Here is a 27,607-nt window from a genome sequence, read left to right on the forward strand (position 1 = left end):
TGACAGCTCCTCACAACTAAGAATTATCTGGCTCACAGTGTCAACAGTGTGGAGGCTGAGAAATCCTGATATAAACCAAGGCTCCTCAGAGGGTGGGAGACAGTAAGATCCTAAGAACTCGACACTGTAACAAGAGGAAAGCAAGAAAAAAATGAACCTAAGTGGGTTGCAATAAAAAAAAATATTAAAAAAATTTGAGAAACCGTAACCCTTGAAGGCAACAATTATTTACATTAATAGTACATTTACTTTGTTCTAAACAACATAAATGTTATTGATTCATAATAAATAAAATCTCCCATAATCTTCAAACAAGGAAATAAAGGAATTGGGACATTTTTAAAGGCCTTACAACTATAATTGAGGGTCCTAAGATCCTTTTTATATCTACAATTTCTCCAGAAAAAAAGATAATTTATTCATTCAACAAATGCATCCATTCCGCAAACATCTGAGAGCTCACTGTTTGCCAGACATTATTCTAAGCCTTGGAGATACAAAGCCATTCAAGATATGTGGTCTCTGCCTTCAAGAAGCTTAGTGGAAAAAAGAGACTATTACAAAAGACTGTGAAGAGTGCTATGATAGAGACACCCTGAGGGGCTCCGAGCACATAAAAAGGGGTATCTAACCCAGACCTGGGGTGAGAGGGTGAGGGTCAGAAAACTTACTGGAAGAGATGGATGCCTTTAAAGCTAATTTCTAAAGGAGCTGTAGAACTGAGGTGAAAGGGGGTTTGAGGAAGAAATATAACAACGTGTAAGTACCATCTGTAGCTTACACAAGAAATGAGGCTAAAAAATAAGCAGGAATCAGATCAAGAACATTGAAAGCCAAAACATTAAAAATTTAGAGACAACAGGAAGCCACTGAAGGACTGTAAACAGAAGCCTGGTGTGATCAGATGGATGTTTAAGCAAGACAAGGCTGAGACTAAACTGGGAAGGGGCTTTATTAGAGACTGAGAAAGCTGCTGAAGGGTTGCTACAATAATACTGATGAATAAAAACAGAGATTAAACAAAAGTAATAGTAGTCAAGGGATATTCTAAAAGCAAAGTTCATAGGACTGGTAACTAATAGGACCTGAAGAATAAACAAGAAAGAAGAGTCAAGGATGACTCTTAAGTACCAGTAAGTGGGAGTGGTGATACCACTCACTGAAGCAGGACTAGCACCTGGGAGCATCTAGTATTTGGTCACTATATGTAGTATAGTTACTGAAGTGGCCCCTGTAAATATACATACTAGCGTAACAGGCCAATGAGGCAAACATTACGCCCATTTCACACAAGAGCAAACAGAAGTCTGAAGAACTAATTTGCTTAGTGACCTAGTAGATGGTGGAATCAGGATTCATATTCACAGCTACTGAAACCACTTCCTAACACAAGTGTGAAGTTCAGGTTAATCATCATGGCCTTTGAGATGCCTGTGGAACACAGAACTCCTATATAGTCTAGAACAGAACAGGATCAGCCTGAAGCTCAGCAGAAAACTCAGGTGTGGAGCTACAAATCCAGGAGTCAGAAGAATAGTAAAGTTAGTGTACATAAACATGAAAACTCAAAAAGGCTTTCTGTTGGCCTGCCCTGTGTTTGAAATCCTAAATTAGTTCATATTTCAAAACACTGAAACTTCACATTTTTAAAAAAGTTAATTTAGAAATATATTTTAAAGATTTATTTCTTTGAGAGACAGAGCTCACGTGTGCAAGAGCTGGGGGAGCAGAGAGAGAGAGAGAATCTCAAGCAGACTCCCTGCTGAGCACGCTGAGTGGGGAGCCCAATGTGGGGCTCAACCTCATGACCCTGAGATCAAGAGTCAGACAGTTAACCGACTAAGCCACCCAGGTGCCCCAAAACTTCACATTTAAAAGTGAATTCTAAAAATAAATAAATAAATGTGAATTCTAGGGGCGCCTGGGTGGCTCAGTCGGTTAAGCGTCTGCCTTCGGCTCAGGTCATAATCCCAGGGTCCTGGGATCAAGCCCCACGTCAGGCTTCTGCTCAGCGGGAGCCTGCTTCTCCCTCTCCTCCCTATGTGTGCTCTCACTATCTCTGTCACTATCTGTCTCTCTCAAATAAACAAAATCTAAAAAAAAAAAAAAAAAAGTGAATTCTAATTTGTCCTGAAAAACAGAAGCTGTCAATACTGGATACTATATTCTGAAATAGCAACAATATGCTGGAGCTTTGGCCATGGCACAGATTCTTTAATCCCCCAGAGTCCTGTCTTTCCTTATTCTTCACCTCTTCTCTGATTTATGTTACCTATCTGGCCCCTGTAAACATGTGATTTACAACTCCTGATGCAGAAGCTAGTCAAAGCCAAGAAATGGTAAAATAAGATCACCTAGGGAAAGTTTTCAGCATGATCAAGAGGACCAAAGACAGAATCCTACAGAATGTTACCACTTAAAGACAAAGACCACAAAGAACAAAATAAGAAAACTTAAGAGAATCTCAGAAACCACTTAGAGAATTTCAAAAGAACAGGTCAAATAATTCCATTGGTCATTTAAGGTCAGGCCACAAAAGGGAAGTCACTAAATGAGACAATGAATCTTGGCAAGATGAACTCATTTAAGAAGTTTGGCTGAGAAGGAAAGAAAAGAGACAGCATGTAAATGAAGCAAGTATTTATAAACCTTATATTCCAAATAATGGACATATACCTGAGAAAAATTTTTTAAAAAGTTCATTACCTCATTCAATAAATATTTATTGAGGTTCTTATAAAAAAAAAAAGGCACTGAAGATATCAAAGAAGGGAATTCTGCCTTCAAAGAAGCAAAAGTCTCACAGCAGAGCTAATTAAGTATTCATAAGCTACTATGATACAGGAGGGAAATACTGGTAAGGACATGTGACATGAAGGACAGCTGAAGTTCAGAGGAAGAGACTGGGGTGGAGGAGTTCCAGAGAGCAACACTTGAACTCAGCTTTTGCAGCAAAGTACCTTAAAAGGTAGAATAATCTAATAATCTAATTCTTTAATGGTGGAGAGCATACATGGAATCTCCAACTCTTAAAACTAAAAGTTACCTGGAAACAGCATGCTTGGGCGTGGGGGGGAACCAGCACAAGTTTTTGACTGAGACAAAAATCTTGGCTCTCCCAACTATGTGATCTTAATCAAATTACTTAAGCTTTCTGAGGTTCCATATTGTTCTTCTCTATAAAAGCAAGTAATAGCTACCTTAAAGGCTTTTATTTGAGAACATCCATGTAAAGGCTCTACCAGTGGTGCCTAATACACAGTAAGTTTCCATTACGGCAGCCATTGCTACTTCAGAGTTATTACTCTAATTAAAGTTTTATCTTTAAGTCAGGAATGTATAGTATTACAATTATCAGGTCCTCTAATGTCACTAATACTCTTTCAAAACTGAAAATACCATTGCCACATGTAATAATATATATAAAAGTGTAATACTGAAAAGCAAAAAAACTGTGGTGAATGAGGACCCCTGATGTCTAAACTTACATCTGTTTTTATATTGCATTTGAGTGTGAACAGGAAACTACACAGCTAAATATGCAATGTGGTGATCATACTCTGAACTGTGTCTGGAACTCAGGTTATTACTATAAATAGAACAAATAAAATTTTCTTTTCCTATCAAGGCAGGGCAGTATAAATATCTAAATCTTTTTTGAAGATGACAATCACTGAATCTCCTAAATTCCCTCATACTTTAGGGTATGATTGGTGCAGCATGAAAAAATAGTTTAGTAAGATCTCTAGATCTTTATTTAAAAGGTAAATAATCCTCCTTAGATTGTTCTGTACCTGCTTTCTATTTCACTTACTCTATTTCCATCTTCCACAAGTTATATGTTACCTTAATCCAAATCAAGGTGCCATTCATTGAATTAAATAGAACTGAATCCTGCAATGCATAAACTCTAAGAAAATCCCTGAAATTCATCTGTTCAGGACAGAGGGTAAAAACAACGATACGGAATGATACAGAGGGTGGCCATGATGTACTGGTTCATCCATCCATCCATCCGATATTTACCGTGTGTTTACTAGAAGATGGGCACTATGCTAGGAGCAAGGGAAAAAAGTGGGGAACAAGACAGACAACATCTCTGCTCTCCAAGAATTTACAAGTTAATTAGAGAAGCAAACATTTAAAACAAACACATAACTATAAATTGTGGCAAGTGCTATGACTGAAGACAAAGAGTACCGTAAGTGACAAATCAGGAAGCAGAAAATATCTGTCTGGGGAAAAAAAAATGATCCTTAAGCCAAGACCTAAAGTTTAGACAGGTAGGTGTTAAGTGAAAAGAGTAAAGTAGAAAAGCTTGTTCAAAAAACAATGAAAATAGTAAAGAAAAAATAGGTAATATGGGTAAAGCATAGTGCAGAGAGTGGTAGAACCAAGTGGAGAAGGGAAGGAACAGACCTCACGGGAACCTGCAAGCCACGGAGAGGTGTTTAAAATTTATACTAAGATCAACGGCAAGACACCAAAGGCAAATACAGCATGACAGGTTTTTAGAAGGTCATCCCTCTAACTGCTACATCATAAATGAATTGAAAAGAGGAAGAATGGAAACACAAAGGTCATTTAGAAGGCTATTCCACAATCTAGGTGAAAGATTATGTCCCTCAAGACCAAGGCTGTGGTGTTATAGACAAGCTTGAAGTGCATCTAGAAGTCAGATGAACCCAACTTGATGATAAGCTACATTTGGTAGATAAAGAAAATATTATGAATGAATTGGGTAGTGATTAGAAGTGCCATTTACTGAGGTGGTGAAAACTGGAATAGAAAGAGTGCATTTTTGCTTGTAAAAGAGAAAAACGTTGGTCTAGGACTAAGTCCTGAAGACCCCCAACATTTCAAGGATGGTTAGTGTGGAAGAAGAATCTGCAAAGAAAATTGAGACCAGTGAGGTAAGAAGAAAACCAGTGCAGTGTCAACAAAGCAGAGAAAAGAATCTCAAGAAAGACAGGGCATATCAACTGCATCAAATGATGCTGAAAGCCTAGTTAAGACAGAATGAAAATGCCCACTGGATTTGGAAACATGGAGACAAATGGTGATTTTAGGAAGAACGGTAGAGGGTAGGCAGAGCCAAGAAACATTGTGGAGACCTAAGCTTTTATTAGTGTGCCATGGCAATTACATAAAAACAATACACTAGACAGAAGTATACATGACCAACAACATAAATGTTAGTGGTCACCAACCAGAGTTCCTGCTTCCCAATTTCAAACTGCCTGGGAGGCCACATCAGTACTACACCAAGTTGTTCGTCTGCCTTCGGCTCAGGTCATGATCCCAGGGTCCTGGGATCGACCCCGCATCGGGCTCCCTGCTCAGCGGGAAGCCTGCCTCTCCCTCTCCCCCTGCTTGTGTTACTGCTGTCACTATCTCTCTGTGAAATAAATAAATAAAATCTTAAAAAAAAAAAAAAAAAGAATTTCTAAGCCACAGCCTTGCCTTCAGATAGGTTTTGGGTTTGAATTTACATATGTGCCTGGTCTGATAAATCCCAAAAAGGGATATATCCTTAACCCACGCTATAAAATGAGTTCACAATCCAAAATTGGAAAACACAGAAGAAAACGATCCCCTTCATCACAAATTAGCAGACACAAACATTATTTCCCAGAACCTTAGAAAATAGAGCAAATAAAGTTTATGAGATAAATGTTTTAAATGATTAAGAACCTAAGCAGAGGAATCAAGTGTAAGAAAGAAACAACAGTCTATATAAAAAAGAGGAACCTAGCATATCCCCTGCTGTGATAGAATTCTAGTGAGGTCCACCCTCCAAACCCAAGGTTCCCTTCCCCTGATTATTCAAACACTAATCAAGGTACTAGTGTGAAGAAACTTGGCAGATTGAATTAAGGTACTGATTAGCTGACCTTAAAATAGGTAGAATATCTTGGATTATGTAGGTAGGCCCAGTGTAATCACATGAACCCATAAAAACAGAAGACGAAGGGCAAGAGTCAGTGAGAGAGGTAACAGATGAGAAAACAAGAGAGATCCAACAGAAGGGGGAGTCAGAGACTCTTAAGTGTGCAAAGGATTCAACTCACCTTTGCTAGCTCTAAGGTGTAGGGACATGTGAAAGGATGGGATAGAAGCCTCAAGGAGCTAAGGGAGGCCCTCAGCTGTCAGCCAGAAAGGAAATGATGACCTCAGTCTTGCAACTGCAAGGAACAACCTGAGTTCTGCCAACAACCTAAAAGAGCTTGGAAGGGAATTAATCCCAAGAGTCTCCTAATAGTAAGAGCTCAGGGAGCCAACACCTTGGTTTTAGCCTGGTGAGACTCTAAGCAGAGAAACCAGTTAACCCAACCAGACTTCTGACTGTGTGCTAATAAATCTGAGTGCTTTTAAGTTGCTAATTTTGTGTTAATTTGTTATGGCAGCAATAGAAAACTAATATACTTGTAATGCCAGAAAAAAAGGAAGTGTTCAAAGAATAACGGGGATATGTCAAAAGGACACAGTGCCAGCTTAAAGGGGCTCCTACTAGCTAACCTGTGAACAACCCGAGTATCACAATAAATACATCATAACCCATACAAATCTGTAAGTCCATAATGATAGAAACTGAAAGTCTCATGAGGAATGGGATATTTATATAGTCTCACAGTTAATTCCACAATACACATACTAATTATAAAGGGGAAAAGAAAACCTTTTCATGAGAAAGGCCTGATTATGTGCCATCTGATACATGCATTGGAAAGATCATGTATATGATACCCTGCTCCAAGAAAACATAACATAACCCTAATAATGAGAAAAAAATTTAACCAAGTCCAGAAATAACACCCTATTAAATTTTGAGACAACTGTCAAAATTTGAACAGCATCTGAAGAGTAGATGGTAGTAACATGGTGATGTTAATTTCCTATTTTTGATCATCATACTGTGATTTTATAGGAAAATGTCCTTGTTTGTAAAGACTACTTAAGTGTTCAGGGCTGAAAATGTCCTAGTTTGTAAAGACTACTTAAGTGTTCTCTATCTGCAACTTAGTCTCAAATGGTTTAGGCAGATACAGTTCTCTATACTCTAAGTTTAAGACTGTTTCAAAATAAAAATATTTTTAAATATGAGAAAAGGGCTACATGTTCTTAAAAACAAGAAAGAAAAAGAAAAACAAAACCAGACCAGGTCCATTTCAGAAAGGAACACAAAGAATTCCAATAACTGAAAAACGTGGGGCTCTTGGGTGGCTCAGTCATTAAGCATCTGCCTCCGGCTCAGATCATGGTCCCAAGGTCCCGGGATCGAGCCCCACATCGGGCTCCCTGCTCAGCAGGAAGCCTGCTTCTCCCTCTCCCACTCCCCCTGCTCGTGTTCCCTCTCTCACTGTGTCTCTGTCAAATAAACAAAATCTTAAAAAAAACCAAAAAACTGAAAAACACGTTCACTAAAAATCTTTACTCTTTAGGCAGGGAAAACGATAAATTAATAGGGAGCTAAAGAAATGATGAGTGAACACAAAAAGATCAAATAAGTTACCCAGATATAGCACAGAGAAATTAAGAAATGGAAATTATAGGGCGCCTGGGTGGCTCAGTTGGTTAAGCGTCTGCCTTCAGCTCAGGTCATGATCCCGGGTCCTGGGATCGAGTCCCGCATCGGGCTCCCTGCTCCTTGGGAGCCTGCTTCTCCCTCTGTTTCTCTCTCTCTCTCTCTCTCCCTCTGTCTCTCATGAATAAATAAAATAAATAAAATATTAAAAAAAAAGAAAAAGAAATGGAAACTATAAAAAGAAAGATTAAGGGACATGAAGGACAGAATGAAAGTCCAAATGTCTAACAAAAATCACTGAAGAACAGAAAGAATAGGAAGAATCAATATTTTAAAATATAACGGCTTCAGTTGTGTCCAGAATTGATGAAGGACATGAATTCTCTCAATCAGGAAGCAAAGAGGTCCTAAGAAGAATAAAAGTCACAACTAGACGTATCACCGAAAACAAAGAGAAAATCTTAAATGAGTGGAGGCAGAACAGTTCGAGGGGTAGGTACATGAATAGGAATGTGGGATTAAAGGAAGGTTTGTGTTCTTCTGTGCTTTTTCAAGAGGAGAGACACTAGAGTATGTTTAGATGTAGATGAGCAAAGAAAAGTGATGGTGAGGGGATAAGGCAACTAAAATGACAAGGTCTGTGAGAGGGCACAGAAGGGTGAGATCCACAGTACAAGACTAGCCCTGGACTGCAAGCAGGACTAGAGAGAAAGAAAAGAGGATGGATACAAACCAAGCAGGTCTGCAGAATTGGGTGATGAAAAGATGAAATTTTCACAGGCAGTAAAAGTTTAAAAAAATAAACACTCATAGCGAAAAGTAAGAGACTTTCTTAGAGATGTATATTAACATTGCCAAGCAATTTAAATGTCAGTCAAAGCTAGTATCATGAATCTATAATGATACGAATGTGTACATGGTGTGAATTTTTTTCTCTAGAAACACTTAGCTCAGATGAAGTATAGAAATATAGATGGTCAGGTTAATGAAGGAGAAGAAATGAGACTTACCTAAAATATCAATCATAAGCCTAGATGACAAACATCATCAAGTTCATTACACAATGATTTTTCCCCCCGTTTCTTAAGGAAATTAAAAGGAAGGTTTAGTAGGAAAAAATTGCCAATTAAAATGAAGAATATAATCTTATTAGGTGTGGCAGCTATTAAAACAATTTGCCATTCATCATTAAAGATCTTCTATGATTTAAATAAGAACATGTAAGTAATGACCACAATCAAAAAATGAAGAAAAAAACCACTCTCAAACCTATTATTTTAACATAACCACCATGATAATTTGTCTAACGTTTTATTCTGCAATTATTCATTTATATTTCTGACTCTTCCAATAGAATCTGAGCACCATGAAAACAGAATATAAGAAATTGATAATCCTTTGAACCATGTATGTATTATTTTAGGTATTATATAATTTGTTGTTCTGGGTTTGGTGTCAGGGAAAATGTATCACAGATATATTTCCAAGTTGCTAGGTAAGCTACCTAAATATCATTTGATAATTGAATCCAGGAGATGCTACAGGAAATAGGTGTAGGGGCGCCTAGGTGGCTCAGTTGGTTAAGCAACTGCCTTCGGCTCAGGTCATGATCCCAGGGTCCTGGGATGGAGCCCCGCATCGGGCTCCCTGCTCAGCGGGAAGCCTGCTTCTCCCTCTCCCACTCCTCCTGCTTGTGTTCCCTCTCTCGCTGTCTCTCTCTGTCAAATAAATAAATAAAATCTTAAAAAAAAAATACAACTGTAATCTTTATATTTCCACTACTTCCAATTTTTTTTTTGCTATAAAAATTACCTCTGTTAAATCTAGCCTTTAAATATGTTGTACCACACCTCCTTAGAACTGAACTTATTTCTATATAGTCCTTAAAGATCTCTCTCCAAGAAGGACTTCATCTTACTAGTCTATGTTTTAGAATTCTTTCCCTGTCTTTGATATTTTAAAATGTCCCCTATAACGAGTCTAGGTGAGGATTTTTCCTTCACTCTTTTTCTCTGACCACTTCAAGCTAAGATTGCTCATCTTTTTTTAGGGAAGAAATTTCTTCCTTACTTCTTCAGATTATTTCCCGCTCTCCATTTTTCTCTCTCTCCCTTTCTAGGGTTCCTATTTTCTGGAATCTACTTCTATCCTCCATATCTTATCATTTTTATTTTAAACATGTATAAAATCCATTTATTATTTTGTTCCTCACTGTATCCACTGTTATTTATGCCATCTATTGTGTTCTTTACTTTGATAATTACACTTTTCCATATCTAAAGTTTCTCCTTGTTTCTTTTAAATATTTTCTTTGTTTTAAGTTATTATTATCTTACCTCATATCTTTTATATGTTCATTATACTGATTTACTTTCTCTCCATGGTTTCTTTAGGACTGATCCGGGTAGAAAATCAGATTTTCTATTACTGCCAACATGAATTAAAAATTTTTGGTCTTGGGTGCCTGGGTGGCTCAGTCAGTTAAGTGTCTGCCTTCGGCTCAGGTCATGATCCCAGGGACCTGGGATGAGCCCTGCATCGGGCTCCTTGCTCAGCGGGGAGCCTGCTTCTCCCTCTCCCTCTGTGTGTTCTCTTTCTCGCTCGCTCGCTTGCTCTCACATAATAAAAATCTTTAAAAAAATATTTTTGGTCTCCTAAATCTTGACACACCCAGAAACAACTCTGAATATAAGTTTTTCATATACCTTCTGAATGAAAATATTAGTTGCTCCAAATACTACAAGCATAATGAATGACAAAGAGTCTGAGAAGCATAACTGTAAATACCTAGCTGGTATTATATAAAAATACTGTTCTGTCAGGAATAGGTACATATACATATCCAGAGATCCTTAAATAAAATGACCCTCTGAGTGCCAAACAAGTAATAACTGGCCATCTATAGAACCAGCTCACCATATAAGTCATGGTCTCTAATTGTAGATTTAATCATCAAGGTAACTGGGACACAGCTTCTGCAAACATATGACTAGAAATTAATGTGAAAGGAAGCTGCTTAAGAAAGCAATCAATCAATTGCATTATACAGAGAAAAAGAACATTATCAAGATGGTGATAATTTTTAAACATGATCTAATTGTCCATATTCTGATGTCAGGTTCACCAAGTAACTTCCCAATTATAACTCGTTTTCCCAAGATTACTTTAAGAAAGAATAAGATAAGCAACATATGGCATTCTTGACAATAATGTTTTAATCACAAATAATTAAGTGACATTCTTCACTTCTCCCATACTGGCTTGAGTCAGTCCACCTGATCAACTCCAGGTACTGACAAAAACAAAAGGAGACTAATACAACAATCTGTGAAAGAGACAATGAGGATCCAAGCCAACCCACAGCTGTGAGAAGGTAGGATTTTGAAAATAATAAACTAGATATAAAAATTCATGTCTAGGAACCTTCAAATTAATTAGAAAAAAATATTTAGAAGGTACCACTTGGTGACTGATTCAGTTAGGAGTAGGCAGAGAACAGAAGGACAGACAGACACAGTCTTGATAAAGAATACAAGGAGAAAGGAGGTAACTTCTCAGGAAACACTGAACATTACAAAAGAGTAACTACTTCAGAAGCATAGTTTTTACATATATAGGCATCATTATTTATCACTATTATGTAATCAATAAAACGTTTTTCTCAAGTACACTAACAGGACATTTTCTCAAGTACACTAACAGGACATTGTAAACAAGTTTACAATAACTTGAGTAAACACTCAAGTTATTTTTTTTTTTTAAGACTTTATTTATTTGACAGAGAGAGACAGCGAGAGACAGAGAACACAAGCAGGGTAAGTGGGAGAGGGAGAAGCAGGCCTCCCGCTGAGCAGGGAGCCCGATGTGGGGCTCGATCCCAGGACCCTGGGATCATGACCTGAGCCAAAGGCAGATGCTTAACAATTGAGCCACCCAGGCGCCCCAGCACACTCAAGTTATTAATGACACCTGAAAGTAATCATTTCTTTTGGTGGGAAAACCTACTTCTAAAGTTTCTACTAACTTAAACATTCATTAACCCCAAATTACAGAGGTTAAATAGACTAATTTTTTTCTTTTATGCTGAATGTTTCCACAGCTATCCCCTCTGTCTTCAAGTTAAACTTTTCTACTTGTTCATCTCATCTGTCCAGTTTCTTTGGTTCATCAAATATTCATCTCTTGCATCTTAACCTATTTTTCCAGAGTCCTCCTTTCCACCTATTAAGACTTTCCTATCTTAAAATAAACATGATCCAACCTCTTTGTTTTCTCTACCAACCTTGCTTAGCCATGACCAATCTCACAGTTTATTTTACCCCCTATATGGATTTACTTCCAATTCTCCTTCATGCCCAAACTCTAACCTCATCTATTCATTTGCACACTAAACATCTCTGCCTAAACAGCTTGTTGGCAAATGAATTACCCACCCTCCCCAGCTACTGCCATTCAATTTATGGATAATTACTACCAGTTCTTCTTGGGTAATATATGTCCTACTAGTCTGATTTCCATTACCCTCCCTCAAACCCTCAATACATTCAGCTAGATTATAACAAAAATCTAATTGGTTTCTCTGTTCTATAGCTCCTTTCAATATTCTTATAAGCTACAGCCAGATGAATCTTCCTTAACAGGTTTTATTTTTTTTCCCCAACTCCAAGTATTGCCCAACTACCAACTATTTTCAACTCCTTTGGCTAGTAAAGGCTATTATTTTTCATATATTTCATGTCAAATATCAGTATCACCATCACTTTACACACCTATGTGTCACTGCTTGTGCTATTTGTTATTCCAGGGACTGCGAGTCTAGCTCTGATCCCTATCTCCAAATAGCTCCACATTAACCCTTCTTTAAGCATCAGGTAAAATGTTACATTCTCTGGACAGCTCATTCCCTCAGCTAAAAGTAAGTTTCCCTGACCCTGAACTCTTCTTATACTGCAGATTAAAGAAGTTATAACTATATGTCTTGAAATTATTTATATACATATCTATCCTCCTTTTAGATTTTAAGTTCCTGAAAGGATCCATTTGCAGTACAATTATTTCCCCAAAGTAAATGACCATGATTTTAGATACAGAAAGATCTTTATAATTTTCAAATGAAAAAAAGGCTAAGAAACTGTTGAGAAGGAAAAGTTCCATAGGGCAGGTACTCCTAGCTTGCAAGACTAGTTTTATTAATATGTGAAACTGAGGTTTGTAAGGGAGGGAAAGGGGTGCAGTAGATGCATACATTAACTGGTTAAGAAGAGTGGATACAGAAATGTATGGTGATTAACATAACACTAAAAAATTTAAAAAAAAGAAGAGTGGATACAAAATACACACATCTCAACTGATCCAGTATTTGAAAAATACAAAATTAGAAATTATAAATCATAGAATATGCTCTCAGATTCTTCTTTCCCTCACTGAGAGAGAAGTCATAGATGTAAAAAGTGGTCTTAAAAATCAAAGACCTAGGCATCTAGACTCTGATAGGTAAATAATTTTAGAAATCCTAAAATCCACCCTACCATATCTTAAGCAATATGACAAATCCAAACAAGTACAACAATAAGAACAAGGTAACAGTTCATCCCACCAGCCATCCACAATCATGGAGAATTCCTTTCAGTTATCATTGTTGGGACTAGAGATCCCTACTATTGCTTTATATGGGGAGGTTTCTAAGCTACATTAGGATTAATTTAACACTATTACCCTTAAAGCCATACTTGAATTTGGTACATACCTATAAATTTAAGTTCCTGCTTTGTTAGTGTAGAACTGTCATCTCTGTCTAAAGAAAAGACACACTTTAATTTTGAATTTTTAATAACCAGTTTCTAAAAACTACCATGACAGGTATAAGCTGAGAAACTTAAGACACTATAGGGGGTTAAAGTCCAAAAAAAAGGGGGGGGGGGTTAAAGTAAAAAAAAAAAAAAAAAAACACACAAAACTATGGAAAATTTAAAAATCATTACAAATTTGTTTTCACTAAAATAAAAAAAGGCAGCATTCTAAATAGACTGTTAATGGCATTACCATTTAATTAAATTTAAAAGTAATTCTTATAAATTCATTTCCATTTACACTAATCCCTTCACTTTTCAGGTTCTGTCTCTCTTGCAGTTTCAATGAGACACTTATAAATTCATTTTGCTTTGCAGTAGTTAACATGCATACTGAAAATTACTTTTTCTCCCCAGTGGCTGATTCACCATCCAAATGCTAATATACTTCTTCTATGTTTATCACTTAAGAGTCTCTGAAGCCTATCTTACAGAAACTTAAGAGTGATCCAAGAGACAAATAGCTTGGCTGATTTGAAATGGAAAAAGTCTTTTTTTTTTTTTTTAAGATTTTCTTTATTTATTTAATTGAGAGAGAGAGAGAGACAGCGAGAGAGGGAACACAAGTGGGAGAGGGAGAAGCAGGCTTCCCGCTGAGCAGGGAGCCCGATGCAGGGCTTGATTCCAGGACCCTGGGATCATGACCTGAGCTGAAGGCAGTCGCTTAACCGACTGAGCCACCCAGGTGCCCCTGAAATGGAAAAAGTCTTACTGTCTTATCCATCATATATGTCTTAAACTACTTAGCAAGGATATATAGTATTAGTCAAATTCCTTCCTGCACAGGAACAAACAGTAGCATTTGTTGCACCCTGGAATGTAGCAATGTATTGTATTAACATACAGAATACCTCAACTATATCAAGTAAGAAGGAAAATCAAGTCTATTGTGACTAAAAAGAAATTAGATCTAGAATGATCTAGATCAATGGTTCTCAATCTCCACACTGTCATAGTAACAACTTCTCCTATCAGTAATATCTCATTATGTATAGTGAATCTCAAATGATTAATAGGATGTGGTTATGCCTGAGAACTGCTCATCTCTGTTCTTAGACCCCTACCTTCCTAATGCTCCCCTGAAATGAAGAGGGGACACATGTAAAGAACAAAGATCTAGTTTCCTACAAACTATTATGGCAAACCTGAGTAGGATTCCATTCTCGAGGAAGAACATTCACCCGTAAAATCAATTAGCATTCATACTTATTCTCAATCCTACAGCAGATATTTATGAATAATTGGTTGACATTACTTTGCCTCCTCCATCAAATGAGATTTGTTTAATGAGCATGGTCGTGACAAACTATAGGTACCATAATTAAAGAAAACTTAAAAGCATAGTAAATGGGGCACAGAAATCAATTAGCAATATACTGCTGGTGAATAAAGATCTAAGCTCTTTAGCTACTTTAATCTACTACTTCAAAATTATATTAAAAATAAGAATTGCCAAGACAAACGAATGAACAAATTCTATTATTGCAGCAAAGAACCAAGTTACTACTCTGAGAGAAACAAGAACTGCCTAATGCAAAGTTTAATTCCCAAAGAAAATGAACATAATACCAAGAATATACGAAACCTCTTGCAACTGACAATGATTTATTCATTCAACATTTATGGAACATCAAGTAGATGATGAGTTAAATGCCAATGAAATAAAGATGAATAAAACCCAACTCCTACTAGCCTGGGTGCCTCAGTTGGTTAAGCGACTGCCTTCAGCTCAGGTCATAATCCTGGAGTCCCAGGATCGAGTCCCGCATCGGGCTCCCTGCTCGGCAGGGAGTCTGCTTCTCCCTCTGACCCTCTTCCCTCTCGTGCTCTCTATCTCTCATTCTCTCCCTCTCAAATAAATAAATAAAATTAAAAAAAAAACTCCTACTATTCTAAATGAGTTTATAGTCTAGTAAGAAAAACAATGTAAATAAATACATTGTTAAACAACCTAAAAAGCTTTAGAGTAAAATCACACCTGAAACAGAACAATGAAAACCAGACAAATGATATGTTAGTTTTCAAATGGACTACAAAAGCAAACTATAATGGGGGCACCTGGGTAACTCAGTAGGAAGTATCTAACTCTTGACTTCAGCTCAGGTCATGATCTCAGGGTACTGAGATCAAGCCCAGCATTGGGCTCTGTGCTGGGCGTGGAGGCTGCTTGAGATTCTCTCTCTCCCTCTTTCTCTGCCCCTCCCTCCACCCCCTGCCCCACTCACGGGGGTGCTGTTTAAAAAAAATAATAATGCAAACTACAATCCCTGTAAACACACTATTTGTTTCATCATTATAAGCATTTTAAATATACGTACTAAATGAAACTAAGAAGTCACACTTACAGTTTAGCAGCATCATGAAATCTAAAATCTCTTAGTCAAGCTGGCTAGTTCCAAGGCACCACCATAAAACCAAATGCCACGAAATGCAAGGGACTCCACTTCATGGGCATCTATTTAAAGTTTACCCTTCATATATTCTTATTTTTTTTTAAGATCCCATTTATTTATTTGTGAGAGAGAGAGCACAAGTGGGAGGAGGGGCAGAGGGAGAGGGTCAGGTAGACTCCCCACTGAGCAGGGAGCCTGATGTGGAGCTTGATCCAAGGACCCCATGATCATGACCTGAGCCAACATTAGATCTTAACCGACTGGGTCACCCAGGCATCACTCCATATATTATTCTTTAAAAAATTTAAATGAGGGGTGTCTGGGTGCCTCAGTCAAGCATCCAACTCTTGATTTCAGCTCAGGTCATGATCTCAGGGTCATGGGATAGAGCCCCATATCAGGCTCTATCCTCAAAAGGGAGTCTGCTGGAGATTCTCTCTCCTCCTCCCTCTGCCCCTTCCCCCTGCTTGCACATGGGCTCTCTCTCTCTCTCTTAAATAGATCTTTAAGATATTTAAATGACTAGTCTGTCTTTCTAAATTGCCTTAAAAGTTTCCAAAATTTACTACAAGATTTTTACATTATATCTTTCTCCCACCTGTTCTCTTTTTCCTTTATCGAGACAATAAGCCTAGTATTATTTCTCTCTTAAGTTTCCTGAATTTCTCTGGTCACCTAAAATTCATCCCACTGCAGCTAATTTGTTTTGTTTTGTTTTTAGATTGGTTTAAGTGTTTCTCTAATACTATTTTTCTTTGTATTGATGATAATTAATTTCCTTATCAGAAAGCACCAATTTCAAAAATTTATGTAATATTATATGCACACAAACCAGAAGAACCACCACCATTAAGTCCTAAGATCCTGAGAAATATCAAATTAGAATGTGTATGTTTAACACTCAACACCTATGACAAATAATACATGATATTTCCTTGGCTCTTATGCCTTCATTAAATTCTTTAAACAAGTCTCAGTGAAGTAACATTTTAATTTTATGAGGTTCTATATAATAAAACATTTTCCATCACATACTAGAGAAATAAATAATGAATATAAACCAGTCTTTAAAACTTTTCAGAGCCTCAAATGTCTAATGGAAAACTTTTTGTTGTTGTTTCACAAAGGTGAGACAAATATGACTAAGATATAAGTCACAGAAACAAAAAAAAATGTCTACAGAGGCAGTAGATACAGACTGAAAAAAGAGCATTAGAACACTCGTATGAGAACCCAGAAGTTTGTGGCATTTTTTGAAGAATTAATAATTCTACCAAAAGGTGTCAAAAAAAATTTTGCAGGAGCACAACTATGCTTACTTTTAAATTCTTTCAGGAGATAAAGAAAGAAGGAAGATCATACCAGCAGACACTACCAAAGTCTAAATTACAGATTTTGCAGAGAATAGTACAGAATGAAACTACAGGTATATTATACTAATGCAATATAAAGTTGAAGAGACTGGAGAGTCTAGTAAGTGGCAAATTATGAAAAACTACACATGCCATTTTAAAAAATATTAATTTTATCTCATAAACACCAGACAATTCTTAAAAGATTTAAGTAAGACAATGACACAATCTGATCTGCATTTTTAAATAAGCCACTGATTCTGGTGGCACCTAGAGAATCAACTAGATAATGAAATGAAGGTTAGAAGGTTGCTGAAAGGTTACTGCAGAAATACCCAAGTAGAGGCAGTGAAAATATAAAGGAAAAAACAAGCGATGAAGAACAGGAAAAACCTTTAAAAATAATAACAACAACCAAGAAAATGAGAAGACAGAGTTTAGTTTAACTACCTAGCATAACTGATTTAGGTAACTAAATCCCCACAGAGATAAGGAACACAAGAGAAGAAGCAGGCTTTGAATGGGAATATAAGAGGAACAGAGATTTATTAGATTGTTGGAAATGAGCCTGGAACTCAAGAAAAAACTCCATATTGGTGAGTCTAAAGGTTTATCAATTTTGTTTGTATTTTCAAAGAACCAGGTCTTAGTTTCATTGATCTTTTCTACTGTCTTTTTAAGTCTCTAATTTGTTTTTGTTCTAATCTTTGTTATTCCCTCCTTCTACCAACTCTGGACTTCATTTGTTCTTTTTCTAGTTTCTGGAAGAGTAAGCTATACTGACATTTTTCTTGCATCTTGAGGTAGGCATTAATTGCTATGAACTTTCCTCTTAAAACTGTTTTTGCTGCATCCAATAAATTTTGGTATGTTACATTTCCATTTTTATCAAGGTATCTCTTTCTTTTTTTTTTCATTGACCCATTAACTATTCAGTAGCAATGCTGTTTAATCTTGACATAATTGTGAATTTTCCCATTTTCTTCCTGTAATTAATTTCTAGTTTCATATCACTGTGGTCTGAAAAGATGTGTGATATAATTTCAATCTTCTTAAATTTATTAAGATTTGTTTAAGGGCCTAACATATGATCTTCGAAAATGTTCCATGTGCACTTGAGAAGAATGTATACTTATTTTGTTTTTAAAACGGAATGTTCGGGGAGCCCGGGTGGCTCAGTCATTAAGTATCTGCCTTCGGCTCAGGTCATGATCCCAGGGTCCTGGGATCGAGCCCCGCATCGGGCTCCCTGCTCTGTGGGAAGCCTGCTTCTTCCCTCTCCCTCTGCCCCTGCTTGTGTTCCCTCTCTCGCTGTGTTTCTCTCTGTGTCAAATAAAAAAAATCTTTAATAAAAATAAAATAAAATGGAATGTTCTATAAATTATCTGTTCAAGTCCATCCAGTCTAATGTGTTGTTTAAGGTTGATGTTTCCTTACTGAATTTGTCTCAATGACCTATCCAATGATGTAAATAAGGTGTTAAAGTCCCATACTATTACTGTATTAATATTTCCTTTATATTCTTCATGTTCCTATATTGGGTACATAAATATTTATACTGTTATATCTTCTTGTTAGATTAACCAGTAATACCTTCTTGTAATAAGGCAATTCAATAACTGTGAAGCAGATACAGTAGGCAGAATAATGCCTCCCTCCTTCTCAAAGATGCTCATGCCTTAATGCCCAAAACCTGTGAATATGTTACCTTAAATGGCAAAAGGGACTAAACAAATGTATTTAAGTTAAGACCCCTGAGACAGAGAGAATGTGCTGGATTGTCTGGGAGGGCCCAATGAAATCATCCAAGTTGCCATAAACTTTGAATCTGAGAATTAGACGGGCAGAAGCATTAAGAGAGACTCCACCCAACACTGCTGGCTTTGACGACAGAGGATGGGGCCATGGCGGCGGGGGGGGGAGGAGGAGGCAGATTCTAGAATTTGGAAATAGTAAGGAAACAGATTCTCCCCAGCACCTTAAAAAAGGAACAAAGCCTGCCAACACCCTGATTTTAACCCAGTGAGTCCATGCCAGACTTCTAACCTACAGACTGTAAGATAATAAATTTATACTGTTTGAAGTTTACAATAATTTGTTACAGCAACCACAGCAAATGAATACAGAAGAATAAGATGAAATGTAAATTCTTTTTCCCTTCCTTTCCCACTGACAATACTCAATGAAGAAAAAAAAATAAAATCTAACATTTAACACCTCATCCCCAGTAGGATGGTTATATCAAAAACAATCAAATAAAATAATAGGTGTTGGCAAGCATGTGGAAATATTGGAACCCTTATGCACTGTTGGTGGGAATGTAAAATGGTGTGCCCACTATGAAAAACAGCATGACACTCTATTTTAAAATAGAATTACCATATGATCCAGCAATTGCATTTCTGGGTAAAACGGAGATTCAAATAGATAATATGCACATCTACATTCAAAGCAGCTTATTCACAATGATCAAAAGGTGGAAGCAACCCAAGGGTCTCTCAACAGATAAAAGAATAAATGAAACGATGGTATAGATATACAATGGAATATTATTCAGCCTTAAAAAGAAAGGAAATTCTGGGGGCGTCTGGGTGGCTCAGTCAGTTAATGCCTGCCTTCAGCTCAGGTCATGATCCCAGGGGCGTGGGATCAGGCCTTGCATCAGGCACCCCACTCCCTGGGAGTGTGCGTCTCCCTCTGCCCCTCCCCCCAGCTTGTCTTCCCTCTCTCTCAAATAAATAATAAATAATTTTTAAAAGAAAGAAAAAGGAAGGAAGGAAGGAAGGAAGGAAGGAAGGAAGGAAGAGAAAGAAAGAAAGAGAGAGAGAGAGAGAAAGAGGGAGGGAGGGAGGGAGGGAGGGAGGAAAAGAAAGAAAGAAAGAAAGAAAGGAAATCCTGATACATGCTATAACATGGATAAACCTTAAGGACATTATGCGAAGTGAAATAAGACATTCACAGAAAGACAAATACGGTAAGAGTCTAATTCATATGAAGTATCTAAAACAGTCAAATTCATACAAACAGAAAGTAGAATGGTGGCTGCCCTGGGCAGGGAGGGGAAGGAGAAATGGGAGCTGTTGTTTAACTACAGGGTGTCAGTTTTTGTTTTTGTTTTTTAAGATTTTTATTTATTTATTTGACAAAGAGAGAGACAGCGAGAGAGGGAACACAAGCAGGGGGAGTGGGAGAGGGAGAAGCAGGCTTCCCCCTGAGCAGGGAGCCCAATGCGGGGCTCGATCCCAGGACCCTGGGATCATGACCTGAGCCGAAGGTAGACACTTAACTGAGCCATTCAGGCGTCCCTACAGAGTATCAGTTGTGTAAGATGAAAAAGTCCTGGAGACTGGCTGTACAACTGTGTGAATATATTTAACACTACTGAAATGTATGTACACTTAAAAATGGTTAAAATGGCAAATTTTATATGTATTTTACAACAATTTAAAAAAAGAAGCTAACACTTGAAAAAAAGAGAAAACACAAACATGGATTTTTTCCAACTAAATCCAAGTGATTCTCCCTCAATCCACCATAGGCAAAATATCACTTCACCAGGTATCACTCCCATGCTTGTCTTTGCAATTAAAAATGTAAGTCCAGGGGCGCCTGGGTGGCATAGTCGGAGGGAATGCCCGATTCTTGGTTTTGACTCACATTGTGATATTGAGCTCCCTGTAGGGCTCCGCACTCAGCAAGGAGTCTGCTTGGGATTCTCTCTCCTTCTCCCTTTCCTCCTCCTGCTCATGCTCTCTCTCTCTCATAAATAAATCTTAAATTAGTTTAATTTAATTTAAATTTTAAAAAAGTCCAGAGCAATTATCAAGAAATTAAAAGCATCCAAACTGAAACAGAACAAGTAAAACTGTCACTACTTGGAGATGATATACGATATAAAGAAAACCCTAAAGACGTCACCAAAAAAAACCGTTAGAAAAAATAAAATCAGTGAAGTGGCACGATACAAAATCAATATACTAAAATCTGTTGTGTTTTTATACATTAAAAACAAACTACCAGAAAGAAAAATTAAGAAAACAATCCCAGGGGCGCCCAAGTAGCTCAAATGATCAACTCTTGATTTCGGTTCAGGTCATGATCTCAGGGTCCTGGGATCAAGCCCTGCACTGGGCTCTGCGTTCATCGGAGAGTCTGCTTGAGGATTCTCTCCCTCTGCCCCTCCCCCCACCTGCACACTCTCTCCCTCTCAAAAAAATCTTTATAATTACACCAAAAATAAAATACATAGGAATAAGTTTAGATAAGTCTTTTTTTTTTTAAAGATTTTATTTATTTATTCATGAGAGACAGAGAGAGAGAGAGAGAGGTAGAGGGAGAAGCAGGCTCCCAAGGAGCAGGGAGCCCCATGTGGGACTCGATCCCAGGACCCTGGGATCATGACCTGAGCTGAAGGCAGACACTTAACCATCTGAGCCACCCAGGCGCCCAGGAATAAGTTTAATCAAGAAAGTGAAAGATCTGTATACTGAAAACTGTAAGACATCAATGAAAGAAACTGAAGACACAAATAAATGGGAAGATATTCCACATTCATGGATTGGAATAACTAATATTGTTTAAATGTCCGCACTACTCAAAGCACTCTACAGATTCAACACAATCCCCTATCAAAATTCCAATAGTATTTTTCACAAAATTGGAATAACCCCAAAATCTGTATGAAACCACAAAAGACCCTGAATAGCCAAAGCAATCTTGAGAACAAAGAACAAAGCTGGAGGCTTCATACTCCCTGATTTCAAATTACATTACAAAGCCGTAATAATCAAAACATTATGATATCGGCATAAAAAGAGACACATAGATAAATGAAACACAATGAAGAACCCCAAAAATATAGGGTCATGCCTATAGGGTCAATTTATTTACAAGGAGCCAAGAATATACAAAGGACAGTCTCTTCAATAAATAGTGTTAGGAAAACTGAACTACATATAAAAGAATGAAACTGGACCACTACCTTACACTGTACACAAAAATTAACTCAAAATGGATTGAAGACTTGAATAATGTAAGATCATAAAACTCTTAGAAGAAAACATAGGCAGTAAGCTCCTTGACATCAGTCATGATACCCCGAGTAAAGGATAACAAACTAAAAAGGTACTGCATTAAAAAATAATAAAATGGTACTGCATAAAAGGAAACCATCAATAAAATATAAAGGCAATGCACTGAATGGGAGAAAATATTTGCAAATTTGTATCTGATAAGGGGTTACTATCCAAAATATATTTCAAAAACTCATATTAACTCATGGGATCTGGGTGGCTCAGTTGGTTAAGTGTCAGTCTTCAGCTCAGTTCATGATCTTGGGGTCCTGGGATTGAGCCCCATGTCAGGCTCCCTGCTCAGCCAGGAGTCTCTTCTCCCTCCCTCCCCCCAAACCCCCAATCATGCTTTCTTTGTGCTCTCTCTCAAGTAAATAAAATCTTAAAAAAAAAAAAAACTCATATAACTCAAAAGCAAGAAAACCCCCAATCTTAATAAAAAATAAGCAGAGGACCTGAATGGCTATTTTTCCAAAGAAGACATACAGATGGCCAACAGGTATGTGAAAAGATGCTTAAGATCACTAATAATCAGGGGTGCCTGGGTGGCTCAGTTGTTGGGCGTCTGCCTTTGGCTTGGGTAGTGATCCCAGGGTCCTGGGATCGAGCCTCACATCGGGCTCCCTGCTCCGCGGGGAAGCCTGCTTCTCCCTCTCCTACTCCCCCTGCTTGTGTTCCCTCTCTCGCTATGTCTCTCTCTGTCAAATAAATAAATAAAATCTTTAAAAAAAAAAAATCACTAATCATAAGGGGGCTCCTGGGTGGCTCAGTCAGTTAAGCATCTACCTTCAGCTCAGGTCATGATCCCAGGGTCCTGGGATTGAGCCCCGCATCGGGCTCCCTGCTCAGCGGGAAGCCTGTTTCTCCCTCTACCTGCCGCTGCCCCTTGCCTCTCTTACTACCCCTGTCAAGTAAATCAACGAAATCTTAAAAAAAGACCACTAATCATCAGGGAAATGCAAATCAAAACCACACTGAGATTATCACCTCATATCTGTTAGAATAGCTATTATCAAAAAGTCAAGAAATAGTTAAGTGTTCACCAGGATGTGGATAAAAGGGAACCTTTTGTGTAGTGTTGATGGGAATGTAAAATGGTACAGTCACTATGGAAAAGTTTGGAAATTCCTCAAGAAGTTAAAAGCTGAACTACCATATGATTCAGCAATTCTGCTTCTGGATATTTATCTGAAGAAAATGAAAATACTAATTTGAGAAAATATATGCACCCCATGTGCACTGTAGCACTACTGACAATAGCCAAGGCATGGAAACAACCTAAATGGCTATCAACGGGTAAATGGTAACAAAAAATATGCTATATATACATACCACAGAATATTATTCAGCTATGAAAATGAACAAAAGCTTGTCATTTGTGACACCGTGAATGGACCTACAGGGCATTACGCTAAATGAAATAAGTCAGATGGAAAAGATAAATATCGTATGATCTCATACATGGAATCTAAAACAAAACAAAACCCAAAATATGTCCAAGCTCATGAATACAGAGAACAGATTGGTGGCTGCCTGGGGAAACGGGAGGGGGAGAGGAAGCAAAATGGGTGAAGGAGGTCAAAAGGTACAGACTTCTAAATATAAAATAAAGAAAGAAAAATATAAAAGTCCATTATTTATTTCATTTTTCTAGATTATGTGACTAAGAACACACAAGTATCTAAGTACACTACCATAGTGTTTTCTCTCAGATACAATCCTGTAAAACACAAAATTTTAAAGAAAATCTGTGTTCACTGTATTAATCCCATGACATTAATTTCATTCACCCATAAACACATGACAATTGTCCCATTAAATTGACACAATCCGTACTTTGTCAGCTAATAATGGTAGAGGATTTATGTGGCAATTCATTCACAATTGCTCCCCACAATATCTATTTTCCCTTTATTCCAAGTATACACTTTGTTAAAACTTTCAGCATGTCTCTAAATTCTAATACTCCGAAATTAAAGAGTAAGATTTAACTATGCAAACTGAAAAAGATGTTAAAAACTCTTGTTTTTATACTTGCCCACCAAAGAATGGTAACATATTTAGTTAATTTTCAAGAATGCTTCCAATCCCTTTTCCTCTAGATAACTAAAGTTCAAGAGCTCCATGTTACCCGGAAAATTCATTATCTGAGACTCTGCAGTTCCAGGTTACAAAGGGAAGCAAGAATTATAAATAAATGTACTCATTAATAAAATGATCATCTGTAAAATGGGTTTCCCATCTTAACCACCCCCGCCCTCAGAATCAACACAAGTGTCTGTCTGCTCATCATGCCATTAGTCTCTTAGAGCTAGCTATAGGTTTGTAAACATCTGACAATATACTCCAAGTACAACACAAATCGACTATGTTAAACTACATTACCAAAATATGCAAGATTTCATAGAGTTAATAAAAATGTGCTCGAAACTTCTTGGGATCACATAAACTATCTTGAACAGATAAGTTACATAAGTTAATAACGGAAAACAATCAACAAAGAAGACATTAAGTTCAAAAGTATTAAAGAAGGTTCTTTAAAATTGAAGAACTGCTCAAACATTTCTGCAAAAATGACTTTCATTATAATTATACTGCAAAACTGAAAAAAGCTAGCATTTTTGTCTCATATCCTGATTTTAGAACCCAACTCTGCAGAAAATGCAACTCCCCGGTAAAAACCTGGTTCCAAATTAGACATCACCTAAAAGGCTATCTTCCATTTATTCAGTATATAAAATATAGGGGCAAGATAATAAAAGTATTATACACATTAATTTTTTTAAATCCCCAAAATTCACATTTCAAGCTGTGGAAGAAGCAGCTAATTCCTGACGTAGGTACCAATTACTAACTGCACTGCCAAAAGAGAGCTCAAAAGAACTAGAAAAACTATTTACAAAAATAGAAAAAAGACTTCATAAAGTTAGAACAACACTATTATCATTTTGCCTTACAAAGAAACAATAAAAGCTAAACTGATGAACTGTATTGACCTATTATCCTCCTGCAGGCAACCTACAAAAACTTTTCACTAAGGGGCTGAACAATTGACTCACGGCAGAGCTGGATTTCATCTTATCAATAGAACATGCAAGCTTTCAATCGGGGTTCTCTATAAAAGGCAACCTTTGCGATAAATGAACCACCAGAGAAGATTCTAATAAAACTTACCATTGTGTATTGCATTCAGCAACTCTGAGAAAGCTTTTAAGTAAGGAAAAAAGGACTTCAGGTTAAGATCATTCTCAAACACACAGAAGAAATACATAGGCATAGGCTGAATCAGTACAATAAAATCTCAATAAGTCTATTATGTATCATTGTTTGAATCATTAAAACTGCAAGTTTGGCTCAGTCTTTACATGTATAAATTTCTAAATATTGTATTTCAACTGCCAATCTATCACCTAATAAATTTAAGTAAAATGTTATATTGTCATAATGGTGACAAATTTTCTTAGTGATAAATATATATGTAAAATTACTTTCAAAAAAGACATTTAATAGTCTCTGTAATGTCTTTCTTGGTAAAAGCATTGATATGATGCAATTCTGTATAGGTAAATCTACCTTAACAATTCTACACTCAGCAATATTGATTATAAAGAAAAACTTCATTTTATTATCCAACCTGATCATTCTCATTTCCTAGACTTCAGTATAATAGTCTCAACATATATAGAGGTCAAACCAAGAAAGATATCTAATACCAACATACAAATATTGAAAAAATTATGTGAACATTAAGATTAGTGGAAACCAAATACTGAAAATATTACTTCAATAGGAACAGAAGTCACAATTCTGCAACTGAAGCACCATATTAAAAACCCAAAAATAATTAAAATTTGATCAGAGTGACTCTAATATGGATCCTGAACACAGGACAAGCAGCAAGTTCTCTCTGTAGGAGAAAAAAAATCTATTTTTTAAGAACCAATTGCATTTCAAAGTTCAGAGGATCAGTGGTGGCATAATATAATAGAAAAAAACACTAAAGTAGAAGTCAAAAAGCCTGGGTTACCAACCCAGTTCGACAACTTACTAGTTGTTGGACAAGCTCCATCATGCCGATACTGCATGGAAATTTCTGTTGGGAGGGAGGAGAAAGGAAATCAGCCAAGAATTTGCCAGTGACTCAAGGATAGAAAAAGAAAAAGGCCAGAAAAACAGGGAAACATTCACTTAAAAGTCTAGCTGAGAAGGGCAAACAGAACGATGGGAATAGAAATTATAAGCCAGTACCTGGGATGTGATGGGTAGAAGGACCAAAGGTGATGGAATTCTCATAAATCTTTAAATGGGATAGTATGGGAACTTGTGTATGTGCATGTGTGTGCAAAGAATGAGGAAAAGACATAAGGGCTTACAAATAAATATGCGAGACAAGTGTCCAAGAAAAAAACGGATTCATAATAAGAGGGAGTATAGTTAGCAACACACTAATGTGTTTTATATAATTCATGAGATGAGAACAATTTATCAAAAACATCTAATTCCATGGTCAATTAAATTACTATTCAAGTACAGAAATTAGTTTATACAAACAGCAGTAATCTACGACTTATATAACAGTATAAAACTTGTTAAACTACACTCTGCTGACTTTTTTGTACCTTTCATTTTTGATGACAATAATGAATCAATAAACCATTACTCTTACTCTTTTGCTCCACCCAAATAAGCAGAACAAGCAGAGGATGACATGAAGCAATAAAACACTGCTAAAAGCAAAAGCTGCTGAGAAAATGAAAAATAAATTTCTATATGACATTCCAAAGGAAACAATAACTGATAAAACTGACCTAGTCTGTTACTCAAAGGACCTCGCCTGCTAATCCTGGAAACAACAGGTATTCCTTTGTGGCTAACGCTATTGGTCCAATTTTTCTTAAAAGAAGAATATCTGGAATTACTCTGGATACTACTTAACCAAAAACATGACTTCTAGAAACCATGTGTAGAAGAGAGTCTTCGAGGCAACCATCACTCACACATCTACCCATACGCCACCCCTACACCTATTTCAGAAGTCAACTCCAATCATGGGCCCACTCCAAATGACTTGAAATAAGAAAGACAAAAGCAAGGCAGAGCAAGCCAGAACTCACTTTTAATCATTTTAATGTTTGTTTAAAAAAAAAATTAGATACTGTTCAAGAATCAAACCTTTAGACCAGTTTAGTATAAGTCCTTTCCAGATAGCACTCAAAACTGTAACATGGTGGGAGAATCTGCCATCTTTAATGATCATTAACAAATTCAAGTGATATTTTAAAAGGGAGTGAAGGCTACTGAAGAGATTGACATGGTACATTACAGAGAAATGGTAACTGTTTGGAATAGTGCAAAAAATAATCAAAGGACATTCATAGTAATAGGATTTTTTTCGATGGGGAAAAAAATTGAAATA

The 27,607-nt window shown here is 36.9% G+C and overlaps 1 protein-coding gene across 15 annotated transcripts in view; it reads right to left on the reverse strand.

The window, feature by feature from the left end:
- MLLT10 (MLLT10 histone lysine methyltransferase DOT1L cofactor) overlaps nt 1-27,607 on the reverse strand; it is a 208,027-nt gene that overhangs the window by 29,872 nt on the left and 150,548 nt on the right. For 7 of the 15 annotated variants that reach the window (XM_073885578.1, XM_073885577.1, XM_025891913.2 and 4 more), the window contains 3 exons: nt 26,240-26,284; nt 25,366-25,398; nt 13,272-13,319 (listed from right to left, as the gene is read on the reverse strand). The exons of 1 other annotated variant lie outside the window; for it this stretch is intronic. In XM_073885578.1, coding sequence (XP_073741679.1) covers nt 13,272-13,319; nt 25,366-25,398; nt 26,240-26,284 — 126 coding nt within the window. The remainder of the gene's footprint in view (nt 1-13,271; nt 13,320-25,365; nt 25,399-26,239; nt 26,285-27,607) is intronic. 7 more of the 15 variants (XM_025891911.2, XM_073885586.1, XM_073885580.1 and 4 more) reach the window with 3 other exon arrangements.

Source organism: Callorhinus ursinus, unplaced genomic scaffold (genome assembly GCF_003265705.2).
Source record: "Callorhinus ursinus isolate GAN/ISIS: 27379988/994484 unplaced genomic scaffold, GSC_fseal_2.0 scaffold63, whole genome shotgun sequence".
NCBI lineage: Eukaryota > Metazoa > Chordata > Mammalia > Carnivora > Otariidae > Callorhinus > Callorhinus ursinus.